This window comes from Arvicanthis niloticus, chromosome 2 (assembly GCF_011762505.2).
Source record: "Arvicanthis niloticus isolate mArvNil1 chromosome 2, mArvNil1.pat.X, whole genome shotgun sequence".
NCBI classification, from domain to species: domain Eukaryota; kingdom Metazoa; phylum Chordata; class Mammalia; order Rodentia; family Muridae; genus Arvicanthis; species Arvicanthis niloticus.
Genome location: NC_047659.1, coordinates 88,923,544 through 88,942,332, shown reverse-complemented (window position 1 = coordinate 88,942,332; position 18,789 = coordinate 88,923,544). Strand labels below are relative to the sequence as shown.

The window sequence follows — 18,789 nt, the reverse complement described above, 5'->3', positions numbered from 1 at the left end:
TGTTAAGATATTAGTTTTGTGAACTACACTAACTTGAAATAACCTATGGCAGAAATATTTACACTATATACATGGGTATGTGATTTTATGGAGCATGACATTTACTGGAAGAGACATGGGGGGCATGGAGAAGACAAAGCAAAATATTCTGACATTAATGTATAACTTGTCTCACTGCCATAAAAGATTCCAAGGAAACAGAAGCCTTTTTTCTTCTTTTACTCCAAAAAGATTTATCTTTTTGGTCTTGGTAATCTTTAGTAAACATGACAATACCCTTCACACAGTAGGCTTTGTTTGGAGATTGTAGGGCCAGTGACTGAGGCTAGCACTCAGAACGAAGTTGCAGAACTGGCCTTCTACAGGAGACAGTGTTGTCTTGCTTTAATTTAATATGGGAAGAAATATATGTCTGGATGAGGTAGGTCAGAACTAGGGGAGAGTGCATTATCTATAGCATGGGCTAAGGTTGGTCTACATCTATTTCTATGAACTCTTATGCACATGTGAAGGCTTTGAGAAAAAGGATGTTGAGTGACTGGTACTTAGAAGGCAGAAAGGCAAAGTCAAGACAGCAGTGGAGCTAAAAATGGGGTCTGAAAACTCTCTCTCACTCTCTCTCTCTTTCTCTCTCTCCCTCCCTCCCTCCCTTCCTCCCTCCCCCCTCCTCCGTGTGTGTGTGTGTGTGTGTGTGTGTGTGTGTGTGTGTGTGTTTGAGAAAGAGAGAGGGAGGGAGAGGGAGAGGGAAAGAGAGGAAGAGAGGGATAGAGACACATGCAGGGGTATGGCAGAGATCTCAGCATGTTCGGGAACGGTAGGAGCATGGCAGAGATCTCAGCATGCTCTGGACCTTGTTTCCATCAATGTGCACACTCTTGCCACACTCCAGAAATCCTGAGGAATGGCTGAGGAATCCTCCCTCTCCTCTATCTTGTGGTTAGAGTTATTCTCGTATTCAAGAGACATTTATGACAAGCCAGCCAGCGAATCCCTGTGCTCAGTAACCTCAAGAAAAAGGATCAGATGCTCCATCAATCCATCACATTCTTGGCTTTAGCTCTGTTTGGTAGCACTTGCCTTCTCATCTATGGACAGGAAAATACACTATCTCAGCCTTCTTCTGTTTCACCTTTAATAGGCACTAAAGGGACACCATAATTTTTGGTTGCATAGATCAGACTTCCTTAAAATGGAAATTCAGTTATTCTAGTTAGCATATTTCAAGGATGTTTTCAAGTGGAAAATATATTTAGGAGAAGGAAAGTCCAGCCCTTGTAATTGCATGCTCTCTTCTAAGTTAGAATGCTAAATGACCCAGCTGTCAGCTTGGTGAGGTGAAAGTACACCTAAATCATGAAACAGAATTTTTTGAGGATGTTTAGGAAATTCTGGTCTTGGAAAGCTAATTGATCCTTTGGGTTTCTTTTTCATTTTGCTCATGTGAGCTCATCTAAGCCCTAACAGAAAAGGATCCTTTTTAAGCCATCATGTTTATGTAATTTGACATCTGAAGGAAGCCCACTTCTGTTAGGACTACTCTGATAGATTGGGGGAATATTATGCTGTGTTTTGCTGGGTTTCTTGCAGTTTTTAGAAAGAGATTCTTTTGTTCTTTTAAGATTCTGAATTTAATAATTCTATTCTGTGGGACTTGGAAGAAGACTCAGTTGGTAAGTACTTTCCTCACAAGGCTGGGGACCTAAGTTGGATTCCCAATACGCAGGTAAAAAAAAAAATCTATGTGCAGCCACATGTGCCTAGGAACCCAGACCTGGGGAGGTAGAGATATTACCCAAATCAGTAAACTTTAGGTTCAATGAAAGATAGAGGAGGAGGAGGAGGAGGAGGAGGAGGAGGAGGAGGAGGAGGAGGGGGGGGGAAGAGGAGGAGGAGGGGGGAGGAGGAGGAGGAGGAGGAGGAGGAGGAGGAGGAGGAGGAGGAAAAGGAGTAGGAGGAGAAGGAGAAGGAGAAGAAAAAGGAGAAGGAGGAGAAGGAGAAGGAGGAAGGGGAAGGAGGAAGGGGAGGGGAAGAAGAAGAGAGGGAGAATGAGGAAGAAAAGAAGGATGAGAAGTTAAAAGGAGAAGGAGATGGGAAGAGGAGGAGGATTGAAGAAGGTCCCCAGTATCAACCTGTGCTTCTTCACATACCTGTGAAATGCACATAAAAACATATATACATGCAACATATATATACATATATATACTTTAAGCTATGTTCTTTAGGCAGGTGGATCTCTGTGAAGCTCAGTCTGGTCTATATAGTGAGTTCTAGACAACTAAGGCTCTATGGGAAAATGTTCTTTAAGGATGCTGTTATTTCAATGTTATTTACTTAACAACAGCATCTTGCCTAAATTAGTGAAATGACAATACATTGCTCAACTGAGCACAGTATATAAGTAGGGGACAATTCCCTAACATGAAAGAAGATGGTTTGAGTGTGTCCTTCCCATTCCTGCCCTTTGTCTCACCTGTCACTCTCCTTTTGACTTTTAGCTAAATACAGGAAGTGCATAAGGAATGACTTTCTCAAGTAACCACTGCCAAAGTGTATTCTAGAAATCACCTCCCTTCCCATTCCTCACAGTGCCTAACAAGACCTTCACAACAGTGGGCGCAGATTTCTCCCTGGAGAGGAAACCTGCTACTTTAGTTCTCACTTGTCAAAGCCAGCATGATCTGGGCATTCCTCTTCACTAATGCCTGCCCCCATCAGATACCCATCAAATGAACAGAAGCCACACGTCAGAAGGAATGCCAACAATGCAGATAAGTCCTGATAACTGGCTGCTGAATGAATGAAGCCATATTATCAGGAAGGTAGCTGTCAAAGTGAGCAGAGGCTTCTGGGAAGACTTGGCTACAGTGAACATAACTTACAGCACCTTCCCCTAAGCCAAACAGGCTGGTATTTCATATCAAAAGTCCTCACAGGCATGGGACAAATTTCTTTGTTCTTCATGAGCTGCTTAGCAAGGCAGAGCCATCCCCTGTGGCTGCTGGAAAAGGAAGAAGTCATACATGTTTACCCATAGGAATGAATTCAAATGACTGTGGGGAGCTACTGACCCAAGCAGGGGGCATTGAAGAACCCTCTGACCTCTTATGTGGATAGATCTGTTGTCTGGTTTCACACTCAGAATTTCATAGTCAAATAAGTCTCATAAGTCAACTTTTTAACATAAATATTTCAGAACAATCATTGCCTGCTATCTATTTTCAGGTTTGCAAGGGCCCAGGAAAAGTCCACAGACAGAACATGGGAAGTATGACATTCCATCATACCTCTGGACTCTACCTCTGACCTCTGAGTAGCCTGCTTATTGACTGGATTTTGCATTCACTGTCAGCCAAGTTCTGCATCCCATAGTCAACCTCAGCTCTGATTCATCTTTCACCCTCCAATGTAACTGTAGAACAGCTGGTGTCCTGCTGATCCCAACCAGAGGTTGGAAGCATCCCTGGCTTTGGGACAAGAGCTTCCCAGTTCTGTAAAAGAACAATGGAAATTCCAGGAAAGGCTGAGAAGGTGAGTCATGAGGCTTTGTGTCTGACATGGCATTCTACGTGTGTGTGGAATGTATGTCCATGTAAAACAGAGTTTGAGTAGTTGGAGAAAAAATAGAGAATGGTGAGTTTACTCCCAATAACAGCCTTCACTCAGGACTCCTAATTCTTCCACACTCTATTAACAAGTGTGAAGTTCATGTTTCAGAACAGTCAGTTTAGAATCAGTATATGCACCTTAAATCCAAAAGTTAAGTCCATCATTAACTAAATACCAGAGGGAGAGAAACTTAACATTTGTACTTTGCCCAGCTTGCTGAGAAGCTAGATCATAACTCAGCTATCTTTCCACTGAGACCCTTCACAATAGCCCCTTTACCTGTGTTTCCTATGGTTTTAATTTAGAAACCATATGATATATTTGACATAAATGCCAAAGAGATTGTAGGTAATTGCTGGTCACTGGCAGCAAACCAGACATAGGGCAATTATGTATCTTGACAAAGCCAATAATTGGGCTGATAATAAGCTTGAAACAGAATCACATTCTTACTCTGTGCCTCCTGAAGCTGGACAAGAAGGCTTCTGAATCATGTAAATAATATTTTGAATGACTCCCTGCCATGAGTGTATAATCCATACCAAAAGGAATTCTTGCCACTCATTTTACTCTCCCATATTTAATATGAGAGCATTCTCCAGCAAAGTCTGGGCAATTATTAGTATAGTTATTAATTTATGAAATGTCTTAAAATTTGGGAATTTAAATGTTGGAATGTGTAATTATGTCAGGCACAGCATTTGCTCTGGATCATGGTCAAAAACAAGGGAAAGACATTGTCCCACTGAGCAAACAAAATGTTGATCTTGCAAAGATAATTAGTGTGGAGTATGTTCATATATGTTTGTATTCTACAAAACCCTCTTCTGAGTTAGTGTTGCCAAAACCCAGCAAGCTACCTAAAAGAACACAGCTTCTCCTTCATCCCTCCAATCATTACTAACACTATGAAGTTGGCCTCTTGTGTTGACAGTCCAACACACCTCTCTACCTTCATGGCTACCAGTCCAGATCAGGGCTCCTGTCTTTCACACAGACAATTTGCAGCTCCTCCTAACTGAACTGATGAGAGTCAGGCAAAGCAAATATGCCAGACAGTCAGAGGTAAGCACAAAATTATCAGCCACGAAAAGCAAAACTGTAACCTGTAAATTCAGGATATCAGCCTATTCTGACAGTTCAAACAAATACCATAATTTGGATAGGTTATACATAACAGAAAGTTGGGGAGTCTAAGAGCAAGGTGCTTGCAGATTTGTTGTCCAGTGAGGGCTTTCTTTTTAATTTGTAGATGGTGGCCTCTAACAAGTCTTTGACATTGTGAAGAAGCAAGCTTCCATAAACCTTATTTGTAAGGACACTAATCAAGTCTCATGACCCTGCAGGTCCCATTTCTTAATGCTACCTTTTTGGGAGGGAAGAAATTCATTGGAAGAAATAGACATAGTACAGGGTGACAAGGAAGGCTGACATGAATCCGCTGATCATAAATCTATGGTTGATTGGATTTAGAGAGCTTGCAAAATGCTTTCAGAAACCAACCAAAACCTAGCCTTACATTTCATAGTCAGGGAAATGTCAAATGAACTGTTGGCGGATCCCTGGAAACCTACAGGTGACCTAGATGAGTGTTCTGCAGTTCTTAGGAGAATCAGAAATCATTTACCCAACTCCTGATCATATATAGCAACTGTGAAAGCCATTACTAAAAAGATTACCAGACATTTGAGAACGTGCGAGTGATCCTATTAATTACTGTTTTACCATCACCCTAATTCATGTTTAACTTCCCTGAAGGGCCTGGCCAGTATTTGTACAAGTACAAACAAGCATTTACCAGAGTACAAGCAACATATATGAGACTGCTTTCTACCATCGGGATTATATAGACAGTTCAAAAGACTGAGATCTGATTTTATTTCTGTTTAGCTCGTTAGTACAGGGTCAGACACAAAGTCTCAAGTAAGACAAGATGGGGAGGGGGAACTCTCCCCTGAAATAATATCCAATGTCCCCTGACCCCTTGAGACAGATAGTGTCTTCATTTATTTCAAGATGGCCATGTGGTCATAATCCCATCTCAGTCAGTCTCCTGAGGCCTGAGGACACTGATGTGCCCTTCATGCCCCACCTCTATCAAATTGTAACTTAATAGCAAAGATTTTTACATGAGAAGTTAGAAACAAGTTGACTGACAGTAATCACAGTGCTGTATCACTTCACATTTGTGTCTGGGGAGGGCAAACCCTGCTGCTTGTCAGGAATTATGAGGAATCTTGGCACAGAGTAGTGTTATTTCTGAAATGAAGTTAATCTTGTTTACATAAATCACAAAATAAATCAGAAGGTTCCCAACAATCACATCTTTTGTTTGCTTCCTTCAGGATTTCTTCATTAGGGGCTACAAGTTCTTATTAATTTATATTGATAGAATCTTTTAGACTTGTAAAATAAAAAAAAGTCTTCAGCTCCTTTGAAAGTTTATTCATGACAATGAAATCACGTAAAAATATCCAACTTCTTTGCCATAGACCTGTTTCATGCTGAGTACTGGAGACGCTGGTGTCTCCTGGCCAGTGCCTGCTCCCAGCTGGTCTATCTGTAGGGCAGACAGAAGGGCTCTGTGTGGAAGAAGAGGGGCCAGAACTACAACTGCACCAGGCCAGTGGAGGCAGGCGTCAGGAGCTCTGGACATCTGAGGAAAAAGTTGAAAATGAGCCAATGTGTGAAAAGTTGGGAGGTGTTCTGAAGGACTCTGAAAACATCAAAAGCCAGGCAACAGAAGAAAAAGAATCAAGAAATAAAACTGCCATTTTTTATAGGCTTTTTGGGATTATTCCCAACTCCACTGAAGCTAGAAATATTTGGTTGGATTAAAGCTATTCATAATATAAAAATAAGGAAAGTATATTTTAAAAAGAGAAACTTAATGGAAAAAATAAAACTTCAGAAGAACGCAACCTTTGATAAAAGCAGCTTAGAATTGATTGGATTCACCATTTTTTGGCAATGTTTCTATCTTGTGAGAGACAGACAGTGACACCCGGTGTCCTCCAGATTCCAAGGGGTAAATATCATCTTTGTGTGCAGCTTTGTTTGTGCAGCAGAAACCAAAGGTAGTAAACAGGCCAGAGAAGAATTTGGCCTGAGCCACAGCTACCATCATTCAAAAGAATTGTGCACAAATTAAAAAATAGCAAAAATGCAGCTCTTATAAATTCAATTATAAAATAATAAACTATTTACAGATCATTATAGATGCCCTTTTCACATAATAACCACAGTGATCCATGTGAAGTGAGATAAAGTAGCATGTAAGTCACTACTTTTTCCTTCTAGCATTTCTAGAGAGTTAAACACTGTGAAGAAACTCATAAGTGGTCATTACAAAGTGATGTCCTAGTGAGGGAGTCACTATTTTAAATGCAGCTTTTGTGTGTTTGCTGCACTGTGCAACCATTGTGACTTTGTGATTGTAAAACGTTTCTTGTCTGTAAGGGGAGGTGTTGTTTCCCTAACTGGTTCTTTTTTCTTTTCTTTTCTTTTTTTCTTTTTTTTTTTTTTGTTTTTTTGGTTTTTTTTTTTTGTTTGTTTGTTTTTTTTTGTTTTGTTTTTTTTTTCAAGAAAGGGTTTCTCTGTGTCCTGGTTGTCCTGGAACTCACTCTGTATACCAGGGTGGCCTCGAACTCAGAAATCCGCCTGCCTCTGCCTCCCAAGTGCTAGGATTAAAGGCATGCGCCACCACTGCCCAGCCCTAATTGGTTCTTGATTTGGTCAATAAAGAAGGTAGACACCAACTGCTAGGCGGAGGATGAAGATGGGACTTCCGGGTCCCAAGAGGAAGAGAAGAGACCCAGGGAAAGAAGAGGTCTTTTGGCTAGGTTTTGGAACAGGAGGCATGCTACAACCATGTAAGATCTTGGATGGCTGGAAACAGTAGCCTCCACCACTGGTGGATGGCTGAAATAGGTTAGCTGTTAAGATTACAGCAAGAGATTTCAGTGCCCAGAAATTGTGCAATCTGGCTAGTTTTAAAATAATAAAGCTGTCTATCATTTTTCTTCCCTAGACCTAAGATGGGCAGGAGAAAGAGGAGAGCTAGGGCAGTTGGTGGTGGCTTGGCGAAGCTAGCCAGGAGGAAGAGGTAGCCGGCAGTTTCCGGGCCTTCTTGGGTCAGGGTTGGTTGGGTTTGATCCTGAAATAAACCGATGGAGAAAGAACCAGAAGAGATCAGAGCATGGGCTGTGGCATCAGGCAAAGAGGTAGAGTGCTTTTTAAAAATGGCTTTCGGCAGGAATCTGATATTAGGCTAGAACAAAGAAGTACTTTCAGGCAGGAATCTAAATATTAGGCTAGAAGAAAGAAGTAATTTCAGGCAGGAATCTAAATTTTAGGCTAGAACAAGGAAGTAGGCTTCAGACATGAAAATGACTTTGGACTAGGACAGGGAAGTTGGCTCAGATATTTTGGTTATCCTGATAAGCCTTAAAACAGTGATCATGGGAGTGATCATGGAATTTTGTTTACTGCTTTGCTTGTTCTTTGACTATTCATGTTTATTGTCTTGCTTATTCCTTGCCTATTTGCATCTATTGTATTGCTAGCTCCTGAATTTAAAATTGACCTTAATACTTGCACATAATTAAAATGGCATAAAAGCAAAAAGGAAGAGGGGGGATGGGATAGGGGGTTTCTAGGGAGGGGAAATGGGGAAAGGAGATGACATCTAAAATGTAAATAAATAAAATATCCAATTAAAAACAGCAAAAAAAAATAAAAACAGAAAAGAAAGAAAGAAAGAAACGACTGAAAGACACATCTTTATTAGCAGTGAGTCCCGATGTACTCCTTCTGCTACGCCCATGAACTTTCTGTGTCTCTAGACCTGCATGCCCTTGACGTTTCACACTGGTGGACCCTCCAGTAGGTAGCCCACTGTCTACTCATTATTATGTAGTCCATTGTCTTTCATTTCTTTTCAGCTTTACAAGTTATTTTATCTAATTTTTTTTCATGTAGTAGATATTGATCATATTCTTTCTCCTCTCCCAACTCTTCCCAGATCAGCCCCAACTCCTAATGCATGCAACCTGCTGGGAAAGAGGAAATCAGCTTTCTCCAATGGACTGACACTGTTTTTACCAACCACACTTCCTGTAGATCAGTTTCATCTCTTCAAGGAACAGCCATTCGCTATTCTAGCTCAACAATATCCTTCTATGTGGAAGAGACTCATTTTGTGTGTCTGTTCATTAATTGACTAACATTTGAACTGTTTACACCCATTGTATATAATGAACAAATTTATAATTTTTCTATAATCACTTAAAGAGCCCAAAGAGATTTATGTTTGCTATCATATTGCCAATCAAGTGATAGCTCATGGGATTCATTTTAAAAGTCTAATTCTGACTAGAGTCTTCACATGCAATTTCCTTAGTTTCCTGATGCTGCCTCAGATTGGTCCAGCAGGATTTCCTCTCCCTGTCATGCAGTACAATAGGCTTCCTCAGATGAGTACACACTCTGGTTAGGAAAAGGGACCAATCTATCAGCCAGTTTCTAAACAGATGGATGTAGCTAGGACTTCCTTGCTAGGAATTTGGGTGTCACTGGTGCTTCTTTTCTGTCTTCGTTAGTCTCCTCCATTTCATCAGATGTTCAAACATCTGACTGAGAGGTGGCAACATAAACTCTAGCCACCATGCAGCACTACCTTTGAGACAGCGTTCTAATGTGTGCTGTAAGATCCTTGGAGGACAGAGAGATGAAGTTTCTCTTTAATTTACCGTGAGAGTAAGAGCATTAGGAGCATGGAGATGGTGATGGCTACAGGAGCAAGGTTTATATCGGAATGAAACTGTTCAATAGCCATGTGTCTCTTTCTCCTCTGAATGAGGCTAATGGACAAGCTGAAAAAGTATAGCCTGTCCCCAAGTTCTATCAGCCTCTTCTGTCCTCAGGAAAGTTCCAACCTGGCTTACAACATTATTTTAGGGAGTATCACAAAGGACACCAAAGAGCAGGCACTGTGAGACCAGATATGACACAAAGCATTCCAAAGTTTTGTTTAGGAAATTCCAGCCTACCTATTGTGCACATATATTACCAATAGCTAAGAGGTTCCCCATCCAAGTTCCCAGTCTCTGCATTTCCTGAACAAAGAGGAAAACATGTAGTTCTCTTTTCAGTAGTTCAAAATACAAAGTTAAACCTTTGATCCATTCCTGGGTATTTCCACAGAAAAAGTGTCCTACCTGCAATAAAAAAAAATTTGTTTGGTAGTAACTAAAACAGCAAAAGCCCAGGTTATCTTTCCAAGGGACTTCCTCTGCAACCTGCATTATCACCCAACTCATGTAAGAAGTAATTTACATAAACCCCTAAACCTTTGCAGTTCAGTGACAATGGAATAAGCATCATTTCTTATTGAGAGCTCTCCATGCATTGGCTGGTATGCCATTACTTGGGTTTAACTCACATGGCAGCCACACCTTTGTACTTGTAGAAATCTACACAAGTCAAGATATCCATTCCTCCTGAGTTCCAAATTATTTCTTCTTCAAACCTTTGCTCGTTTGCAGTCTGGACTTCAGAGTCATATTCTAAGTCTCAGAGAGCTCGTATTTGAGCATTTCCACCACACTAATTCTCTAGCTCTCCTAACCCTGATTCCAAGGTCCTTCTTAGCAGTCCGCTTCATTGAAGACTATCATCATTAAAGACATCTAAACATCATTTTGAAAAAGTGTTTATCCAGGGAGCTTGGAAGATATCTCAGTTGGCAAGGTGTTTGCCACATGCATATGAAGACCTGAGTTTAATTCTTACTACCCATGGAAAAATCCAAATGCAATGGCTTAGGCTTGACATTCCAGCACCAGTGTATGTATGTGGTAGTCGGCAGAGATAGGCGGATCCCTGCAGCTCATTGGACAGCAAGTCTAGGCTAATCAGTGTGCCCAGGTCCACGAGAAAGACTGTGTTCCAAAAAACAAGGTAGACCGATTCTGAGAAATCACACCCAAGATTGGCCTCTGGACTCCATACACATGTGCAGACACATTCAATCTGCACACACGTGAACACACATTGCTCAGACACAAGTAAACAAATGTTCATCAGGCATTTCTAATCTATCAGTCAAATTGATCCTTTTTCCTTTGAAATATCACTGGAATTTTTTTTCACTTTTATTCACTTATCCTGGGACCAACATATTCATAGTTGTCGCCACCATATGCCTGAGTGACTACTATAGCCTCTTAATTCTTTATTGGCTGAGAGAAAGATTATAGGCAGGAGGACAATTTAAAACTGTTAAGCATATGTTAACTGGTATCAGTCACCTAATAAACACTGCAAATGAAAACAACCCAGCTTCACAGATAGTTGCTTAGGGTCTCCTGAATGTGAATGGACAGACACTAATGTAGGGACATCCTTCTGCATTACTGCTATCAGATCATTGTCCTACTTCAGAACTTGGAGTGAATCATGTATTTGTTCCAGGTTGTACACATGTGTCTGTGGAGTTTTCTGTCTTCGAGGATTCTCCCTGTCCATGCTGGTTCCTTTACACAACATCCCCAGTGCTGGCTCATTTTACTAAACAAGCTGCAAAAATGATCTGATCTCACACATTCACTGCTTGCCGGTCATTCTGGAGTTTGTATCTGTCTCCACACACAAGCCTTACCCATCCTCCAGGGCCTACTGGGAAGTTCACCTCTCCCACCAAGCCTCTTGAAAATTCCCTAATCTCCATCCTAATCCCCATTGTGCTTATAGTTGAAGGACAATTCCACTGTAGGCCACTGAGTGTGTTGCAAATTACGTTCCATAAATAGAGGTAAATATTTTAGTTATATTACTTGTTCAGTTATCATACATAGTAATGAGTTTATTGATGGCACTTTCACAGAGTGGCGCGCACAACGTGGGACTTGAAAACGGGGGACCGAGCTGAGGAAAGCTGTCTTAGGTGGAGCTCCACGGTAAACAGGACTAAAAAGGTATCCCACACACTTAGGAAGTAGCAAACGGTATTGAAGCTAGCGCTAGTTAAATTTTGAAGGCCGTGTTTGCAGGAAGTGTGTTTTGGGGGATAGGTCTAGGTCAGATAGGTGTTGACCCGACGCCTATTCTGCCTAGGGGGTGACAGCGAATTATGGGCCAGGAGAATTCTAAAAGGGCGTTTGCCTGCAGCCTTCGAGAGCTGCTTCAGACGGGAGGAGCTGGGTTGTCAGATAGTGTGTTGGAAGATTTTTTGGCAGAGGTAGATTCATGCTGCCCATGGTTCCCTCGAGAAGGAACGTTGAACAAAAAGACCTGGGAGACGGTCGGAGAGGTTTTGAAAACCACCAGGGCAGATTATAACACCCTCTGTCTTTGGAAACTGGTAAAAGATGCTATTGATAATAAAACAGATAAAGAGACCTCGCAGGTGTTAGCTATTGCCCAGGCACAGCTTGAAGAGTTCCAAGAACACCCATCAGAAAGCCCTTGTACAAAAAGGGGCACTCTCAACCCTACATCAGGGAAATGTAGACCTAGTACACCTTCTCCAGCTCAGATAAAAGAATTCGGAAACTCTGGTAATAAATCAGAGCTAGAGAAAGGAGCTGATTTGAAAATAGGGGGTTCCAAATGCCACGAGGAATGGCCCCCTCCCTATGCACCTTCTGCTCCACCTAGGGTCCTTGATGCAGCAGAAGCTGCCCAGATGGACATGAAGGCATATAAATTAGAGATGGAAATTAAACTGCAGAGATTGACTAACGAGCTACAGGAGTTAAAGTGTCAGTCAGGTGCAAAAAGGATCGATGATTCTGGGATACGTCAATCGCCATTAGAAAGAGCCGTGAGTCAGGCCCGCAGGGATGGGCAGGATACATCTGACGTGTTAGCGTTTCCTGTATTGGAAGTAGTTGATCAACAGAACCAAAGAACTAGACAATATCAGGCATTGGAGTTTAAAGTGATAAAAGAGTTGAAAACTTCGGTTTCTCAATATGGGCCTACGGCGCCCTTCACACAAGCTTTATTGGATACTGTGGTAGAATCAAATTTAACACCTGAAGATTGGAAAACTTTGTGTAAGGCTACTTTGTCAGGAGGAGATTACTTGCTTTGGAGCTCAGAATGGCGTGAGGCTAGTAAGAAAACTGCCGCGATGAATGCTCAGGCAGGTAATCCTATTTGGGATTTGAACATGCTTTTAGGAGAAGGTCAATATGAAGGGAATGCTAATCAGGTCGAGCTGCCTCCAGGTGTGTACGCACAGATTGCAATGGCTGCTCGCCGTGCTTGGAATCAGTTACCTACTAAAGGGGATGTTAATGGGAGTTTATCCAGCATCAAGCAGGGTCCTGATGAATTATTCCAGGACTTCGTGGACAGGCTGCAAAAGACAGCTGGTAGAATTTTTGGAGATCCTCAGTCAGGAATTCCTTTTGTTACACAGCTGGCCTATGAGAACGCTAATGCAGCTTGCCGCGCGGCTATCAGGCCTTACAAGGCAAAGACAGATTTACATGGATACATTCGTCTTTGTGCTGAAATTGGGCCCTCTTACAATCAGGGTCTGGCCATGGCCGCTGCTTTTCAGGGGACCACTATACATGCAATGCTTGCACAGAACTGTAAAGATAGAAGATGTTATAAATGTGGAGATACAGGTCATTTTAAAGGTGACTGTCCCAGGAGAAAGGGCGTGGACTATCAACCAGGTCGCATGTCAGGAATTTGTCCTCGGTGCAAGAAGGGTCGTCATTGGGCTAACAAATGTAATGCTAAAACAGATAATCAGGGCCGTCCCTTGTCGGGAAACGAGTGGTGGGGCCAGCCCTAGGCCCCCAGGAATCCACAGCCAACAGCTTATGGGGCCATGAAGCTGTTGCCAAGTCAGGGAAATCTATTTCAGAACTTATTAGAGCAACCCCAGGAAGTGCAGGATTAGACCTTAGTTCCACTACCCATGCTGTACTGACACCAGAAATGGGAGTTCAGACGTTGCCTACAGGAGTTTTTGGGCCCTTGCCTCCAGGGACTTGGGGATTACTTATAGGCCGAAGCAGTAGTATTGTAAAAGGATTGCAAATTTATCCAGGTGTTATAGATAGTGATTATGAGGGAGAGATTAAGATCATGGCTGCTTCCCCCCAGGGCGTGATAACTGTGCCTGCTGATAAGAGAATTGCTCAACTTGTTTTGGTTCCTCTGCATCCACTCCCTTCCAAGTTTGTTAAGAATGAGAGAGGACAGGATTGTTTTGGTTCTTCTGATGTGTATTGGGTTCAATCTATTACTAATGAGAGACCTACTCTTAAGTTAACAATTGAGGGAAAAAGTTTTGAGGGTCTCATGGATACAGGAGCTGACATCACGATCGTGAGAAGACAGGACTGGCCTTCAGCTTGGCCTTTGTCTGATACACTCACGAACCTTCAGGGAATTGGCTATGCTAACAATCCAAAACGGAGTTCTAAACTCCTAACTTGGAGAGATGAAGAGGGGAATTCAGGACAAATTCAGCCCTATGTGATGCCGAAATTGCCTGTCACCCTCTGGGGAAGAGATCTTTTGTCACAGATGGGTCTTATGATGTGCAGCCCTAATGAAACAGTGACTAGACAAATGCTAAGACAAGGATTTTTGCCTGGCCAAGGACTAGGAAGAGAAGGGCAAGGTATTAAAACCTTTAAAGCGTCCGAGCCTCATACTAACTCTAGAGGCTTAGGGTATTTTCCATAATGGCCACTGTCTTGCCTGCATCCCATGCAGATAAAATTCAATGGCTTAATAACGTCCCAGTGTGGGTTGATCAGTGGTCATTGTCTAAAGAAAAAGTAGAAGCTGCTTCATTGCTTGTGCAGGAGCAATTAGAGGCAGGGCATATAGTAGAATCTCAGTCACCTTGGAACACTCCAATATTTGTTATCAAGAAAAAATCTGGGAAATGGCGATTGTTGCAAGATCTAAGAAAGGTTAATGAAACCATGGTACCTATGGGAGCTCTACAATCTGGGCTGCCATCTCCAGTGGCCATTCCCAAAGGGTTTCATAAAATAATAGTAGATTTGAAAGATTGTTTTTTCACTATTCCCTTGCATCCTCGGGATTGCAAGAGATTTGCTTTCAGTGTTCCTTCTGTTAATTTCAAGGAGCCAATGAAAAGGTATCAATGGGTAGTTCTTCCTCAGGGCATGGCTAATAGCCCTACATTATGTCAAAAATTTGTGGCACAAGCCATTGAGCCTGTAAGACGGCAATGGCCAATGATGTACATCAGCCATTACACAGATGACATTCTTTTAGGTGGGAAGGATCCTCAGGAGTTGCTTCTATGCTATAGAGATTTACAGCAAGCATTAGCTGATAAAGGTTTACAAATAGCTCCTGAAAAGGTACAAACTCAGGAGCCTTATGATTATTTAGGCTTTAGGCTTACAAATCAAGCCATTTGTCCCCAGAAGATAATCATCCGCAGGGACTGTCTAAAAACTCTAAATGATTTTCAAAAGCTGTTAGGTGATATCAATTGGCTTCGTCCCTACTTAAAGCTTACAACAGGAGAATTGAAACCTTTATTTGATATTCTCAAGGGGAGTGCTGATCCTACCTCCCCTCGATCCTTAAACCCAGAAGGATTGTTGGCCTTACAACAAGTAGAAAGAGCCATTGAGGAACAATTTGTTACTTACATAGATTATTCCTCACCTTTGCATTTGTTAATTTTTAATACAACTTACACACCTACAGGATTGTTGTGGCAAAAGGCTCCCCTCATGTGGATACATTCAAAGTTATCCCCTAAACGTAACATCCTACCGTATTATGAGGCAGTAGCCCATATGATTGTACTTGGAAGGAAACAGGCAGTGACTTATTTTGGCAAAGAGCCAGACACCATTATTCAGCCTTTTAGTGCAGATCAAAATACTTGGTTAAAGCAACATAGTACAGATTGGTTGCTTGCTCAAATAGGATTTAATGGCATTATAGACAATCATTATCCTCCAGATAAATTGATACAGTTTTTAAATGTACACGAGGTTATATTTCCTAACATGACTTCTTTGCAGCCTTTACATAATGCTCTTTTAATATTTACTGATGGATCCTCTAAAGGACGAGCAGGGTACCTCTTAAATAATCAACAGGTAGTCATAGAGACGCCTGGACTCTCTGCTCAACTAGCAGAACTGACAGCAGTTCTAAATGTTTTTCAGTCGGTAAGTGATGCTTTTAACCTCTTTACTGATAGCCTATATGTAGCTCAGTCTGTCCCTTTGTTAGAAACTTGTGGAGTATTGCAGTTCAATACTCGAGCCGGATCTTTGTTTTCTCGACTACAAAACCTCATTCTTACCAGAAAAAATCCCTTTTATATTGGCCATATAAGAGCTCATTCTGGTCTTCCTGGGCCTTTAGCTGCTGGCAATGATTGTGTTGACAGAGCTTTAATAGGAGAAGCATTAATTTTGGATCCTGTTGCTCTGGCTAAGCGAGATCATGAAAAGTTTCATCTCTCTAGTCACACTTTAAGGCTCAGACATAAGATTACTAAGGAGCAAGCTAGAATGATTGTAAAACAGTGTCCTAACTGTCTTACCTTATCCCCGGCTCCCCATTTAGGCGTTAATCCAAGAGGCCTTAAGCCCAATCATATTTGGCAAATGGATGTAACCCATTATGCAGAATTTGGAAAATTGAAATATATACATGTCTGTATTGACACTTGCTCAGGATTCCTTTTTGCTTCTCTACATACAGGAGAAGCCTCTAGAAATGTAATTGATCATTGCCTACAAGCCTTTAATTCTATGGGATTGCCTAAAGTTCTCAAAACAGACAATGGGCCAGCTTATACTGGTAACAACTTTACTTCCTTTTGTAAAGAATTTGGTATTGAACATAAAACTGGAATTCCTTATAACCCAATGGGACAGGGAATCGTTGAACGTGCACATCGCACTCTAAAAAATTGGCTTATTAAAACTAAAGGGGGAGAGTTATACCCTCCAAGGTCACCAAAAGCACATCTTGCTTTTGTGTTATTTGTTTTAAATTTTCTGCAAACTGATGTTAAAGGTCAGTCTGCGGCAGATCGCCACTGGCATCCAGTCACTTCCAGGTCATTTGCCAGGGTCAAATGGAGAGACCCCCTAACTAATTCTTGGAATGGTCCTGACCCTGTCTTAATTTGGGGTCGTGGATCAGTCTGTATTTTTTCAGAAAAAGAAAATGGAGCCCGATGGCTGCCTGAAAGATTGGTCCGTCAAGTAGACACAGATCTTGAGCCTAATAATTATGATTCTGATAATGAAGAATCTGATAACAAATCTAGTCAGTGTTAGCCATGGAGGACCCAAGACTCTAGATAAGGTTGTTACTCTATCCAGGGTGTTCCCAAGTCTCATCTCCACCCAACCTAAAAGAGGGGACTTCCGCCCCTAGACCAAGCAGAGAGGGACCACCCAGAACCCCCTCTGTCTGGCAATCTGAATTCTTGCTAAGGCTGCGAGGCTAAGCACTGCAAGGGAATATAAATAAAAATTAAAAATATGTTTCTGGGTTCCCTGAGGGACAAGCCTGACTGCATAGGGGTTGATGTCAAAAGTATCCCCTCTCCAGGAAAAAGACATCAGGACGGGTATGACCTTCAGGCCTTACTGGACAACGACAGGAGGACTGGAGCTATTACAAGGTTCCCTTTAATTATTGGAGGTCAGGCCTCTATCCCCGCCTGGGTAAGATTAGAATTGCCACGGTCCTTCTTTACTTGGAAAAGAGAGGAGACTTCAGGGACAGCCCTGCTTAACTCTGAAGGCCTAAAATCAGCTATAAGCCTAAAATTCAGCAATAGGCCTGGCTTATTTGCCCACTCAGAGTCTTAGGTCTCCATGGAAAAACACTGAAACAGAGGGCTATGAATTATTGTAAACAGACAGCTTTTGTTGAAATCTACCAGCCTGAGTAGTCATAGACTTTGTATCTGACCCCTGTCAACCAGCAGTTGGATTAGATACTAAAACAGTTCCATTTTCAACCTTATTTCCTACTTGGCTTGGATAATCATATTGCTGTTAACGTTTGAACCTTGTGTCTCAAGCAGATAAGTTGCCTTCACATAAAGATCTCTCCCAACAAGCCCAGCTACTCCGCACCTCAGATGGGATGAAGTCGTGTACCCCACACAGCTGCTTCTACTGGACCTGTTCCTCCTGACCTATCCTCAGATGGGCTCCATAAACCCTGGACAGCAGGACACAGCCGACTCTCCTACATACCCATTCTTCTAGGTTCCCCCTAGAGACACGTCGCCCCCAATGTCAGCAGGAAGTAGCCAGATATCACGACGACGACCCTATTCCTGTTTCACCTCTCTCTTTTCTTTTTAAGTTAACTAAAACGGGGGAAACTGTACTCTCCCCCCATGAGCAAGCCTGAAGAGACCTTGGTTACCACAACAAGGTCAAGTGACGGGATCTAGGTGGAGTTACCCACCTTGGTTTCCCGGAACACAGCAGAACTGCCCCTGGGCTTGCCTTGAGGCATCTCCGGCCGTGACCTGGAATGGACTATGGACTATCCCACCCATCTGGAACCAGGAGGGGTTGTGGGTTGGGTCTTCCCCTTTAAATTGAGAGCTAAACATTAAAGCTTGGGGCCTTGATCAGAGAACTTTGTCTTGGCCTCATCTCTTCTCGCCCTCCTTCCCCCTTCATTCCCAGCCCCCCTTTCAGGTGAATCCAGTTGACTTGTGGCCGCGGGCGGCTACATCCATGCACTTTGTTCTTATTTGTTCCCTGTCCCCTCTGCTTCATTCTCCTTACTCAGCAAATAAACCCATTCTCTCCTGTCATAAACATTTTCTTACCCCAACTTTCTTCCTCCCCTTTAATTTCAGATTTCCCCTGCCCACTCATAGTGCTCTTTCTGTTTTCATGATCTACACACTCTGGGGGGGCGGGGGGGGGTTCCAGTCTTAACAGCCATTCTTTGGTTTGGTTGATTCTATGTATTGCTCTTTCAGACTCCGTTTCATTCCCTTCTACTCTACTCTTTGTTGCTTCTTGCCACCTGCTTATTTAGAATCCAGCTTGTTCTTATTTCTTTAAGACCTGGGAGTGAATCATTGAATGTTTACTGGGGAGCTCTCTGCCTTTTTACCATACAAGGGCTTGCAGCTACAGAGGGCCCTCTTAGAACTAATAG

The 18,789-nt window shown here is 42.3% G+C and overlaps 1 protein-coding gene across 1 annotated transcript in view; it reads left to right on the top strand.

Moving 5' to 3' along the window:
* LOC143441402 (endogenous retrovirus group K member 10 Gag polyprotein-like) overlaps positions 1-18,276 on the top strand; it is a 60,322-nt gene extending 42,046 nt beyond the window's left edge. The window contains 2 exon segments of the mRNA XM_076929472.1: positions 3,223-3,528; positions 8,630-18,276. Of these exon segments, the coding sequence (XP_076785587.1) occupies positions 11,738-13,558 (1,821 nt within the window). The 5' untranslated portion in view covers positions 3,223-3,528; positions 8,630-11,737 and the 3' untranslated portion in view covers positions 13,559-18,276.
* Positions 18,277-18,789: the final 513 nt, after the last annotated feature.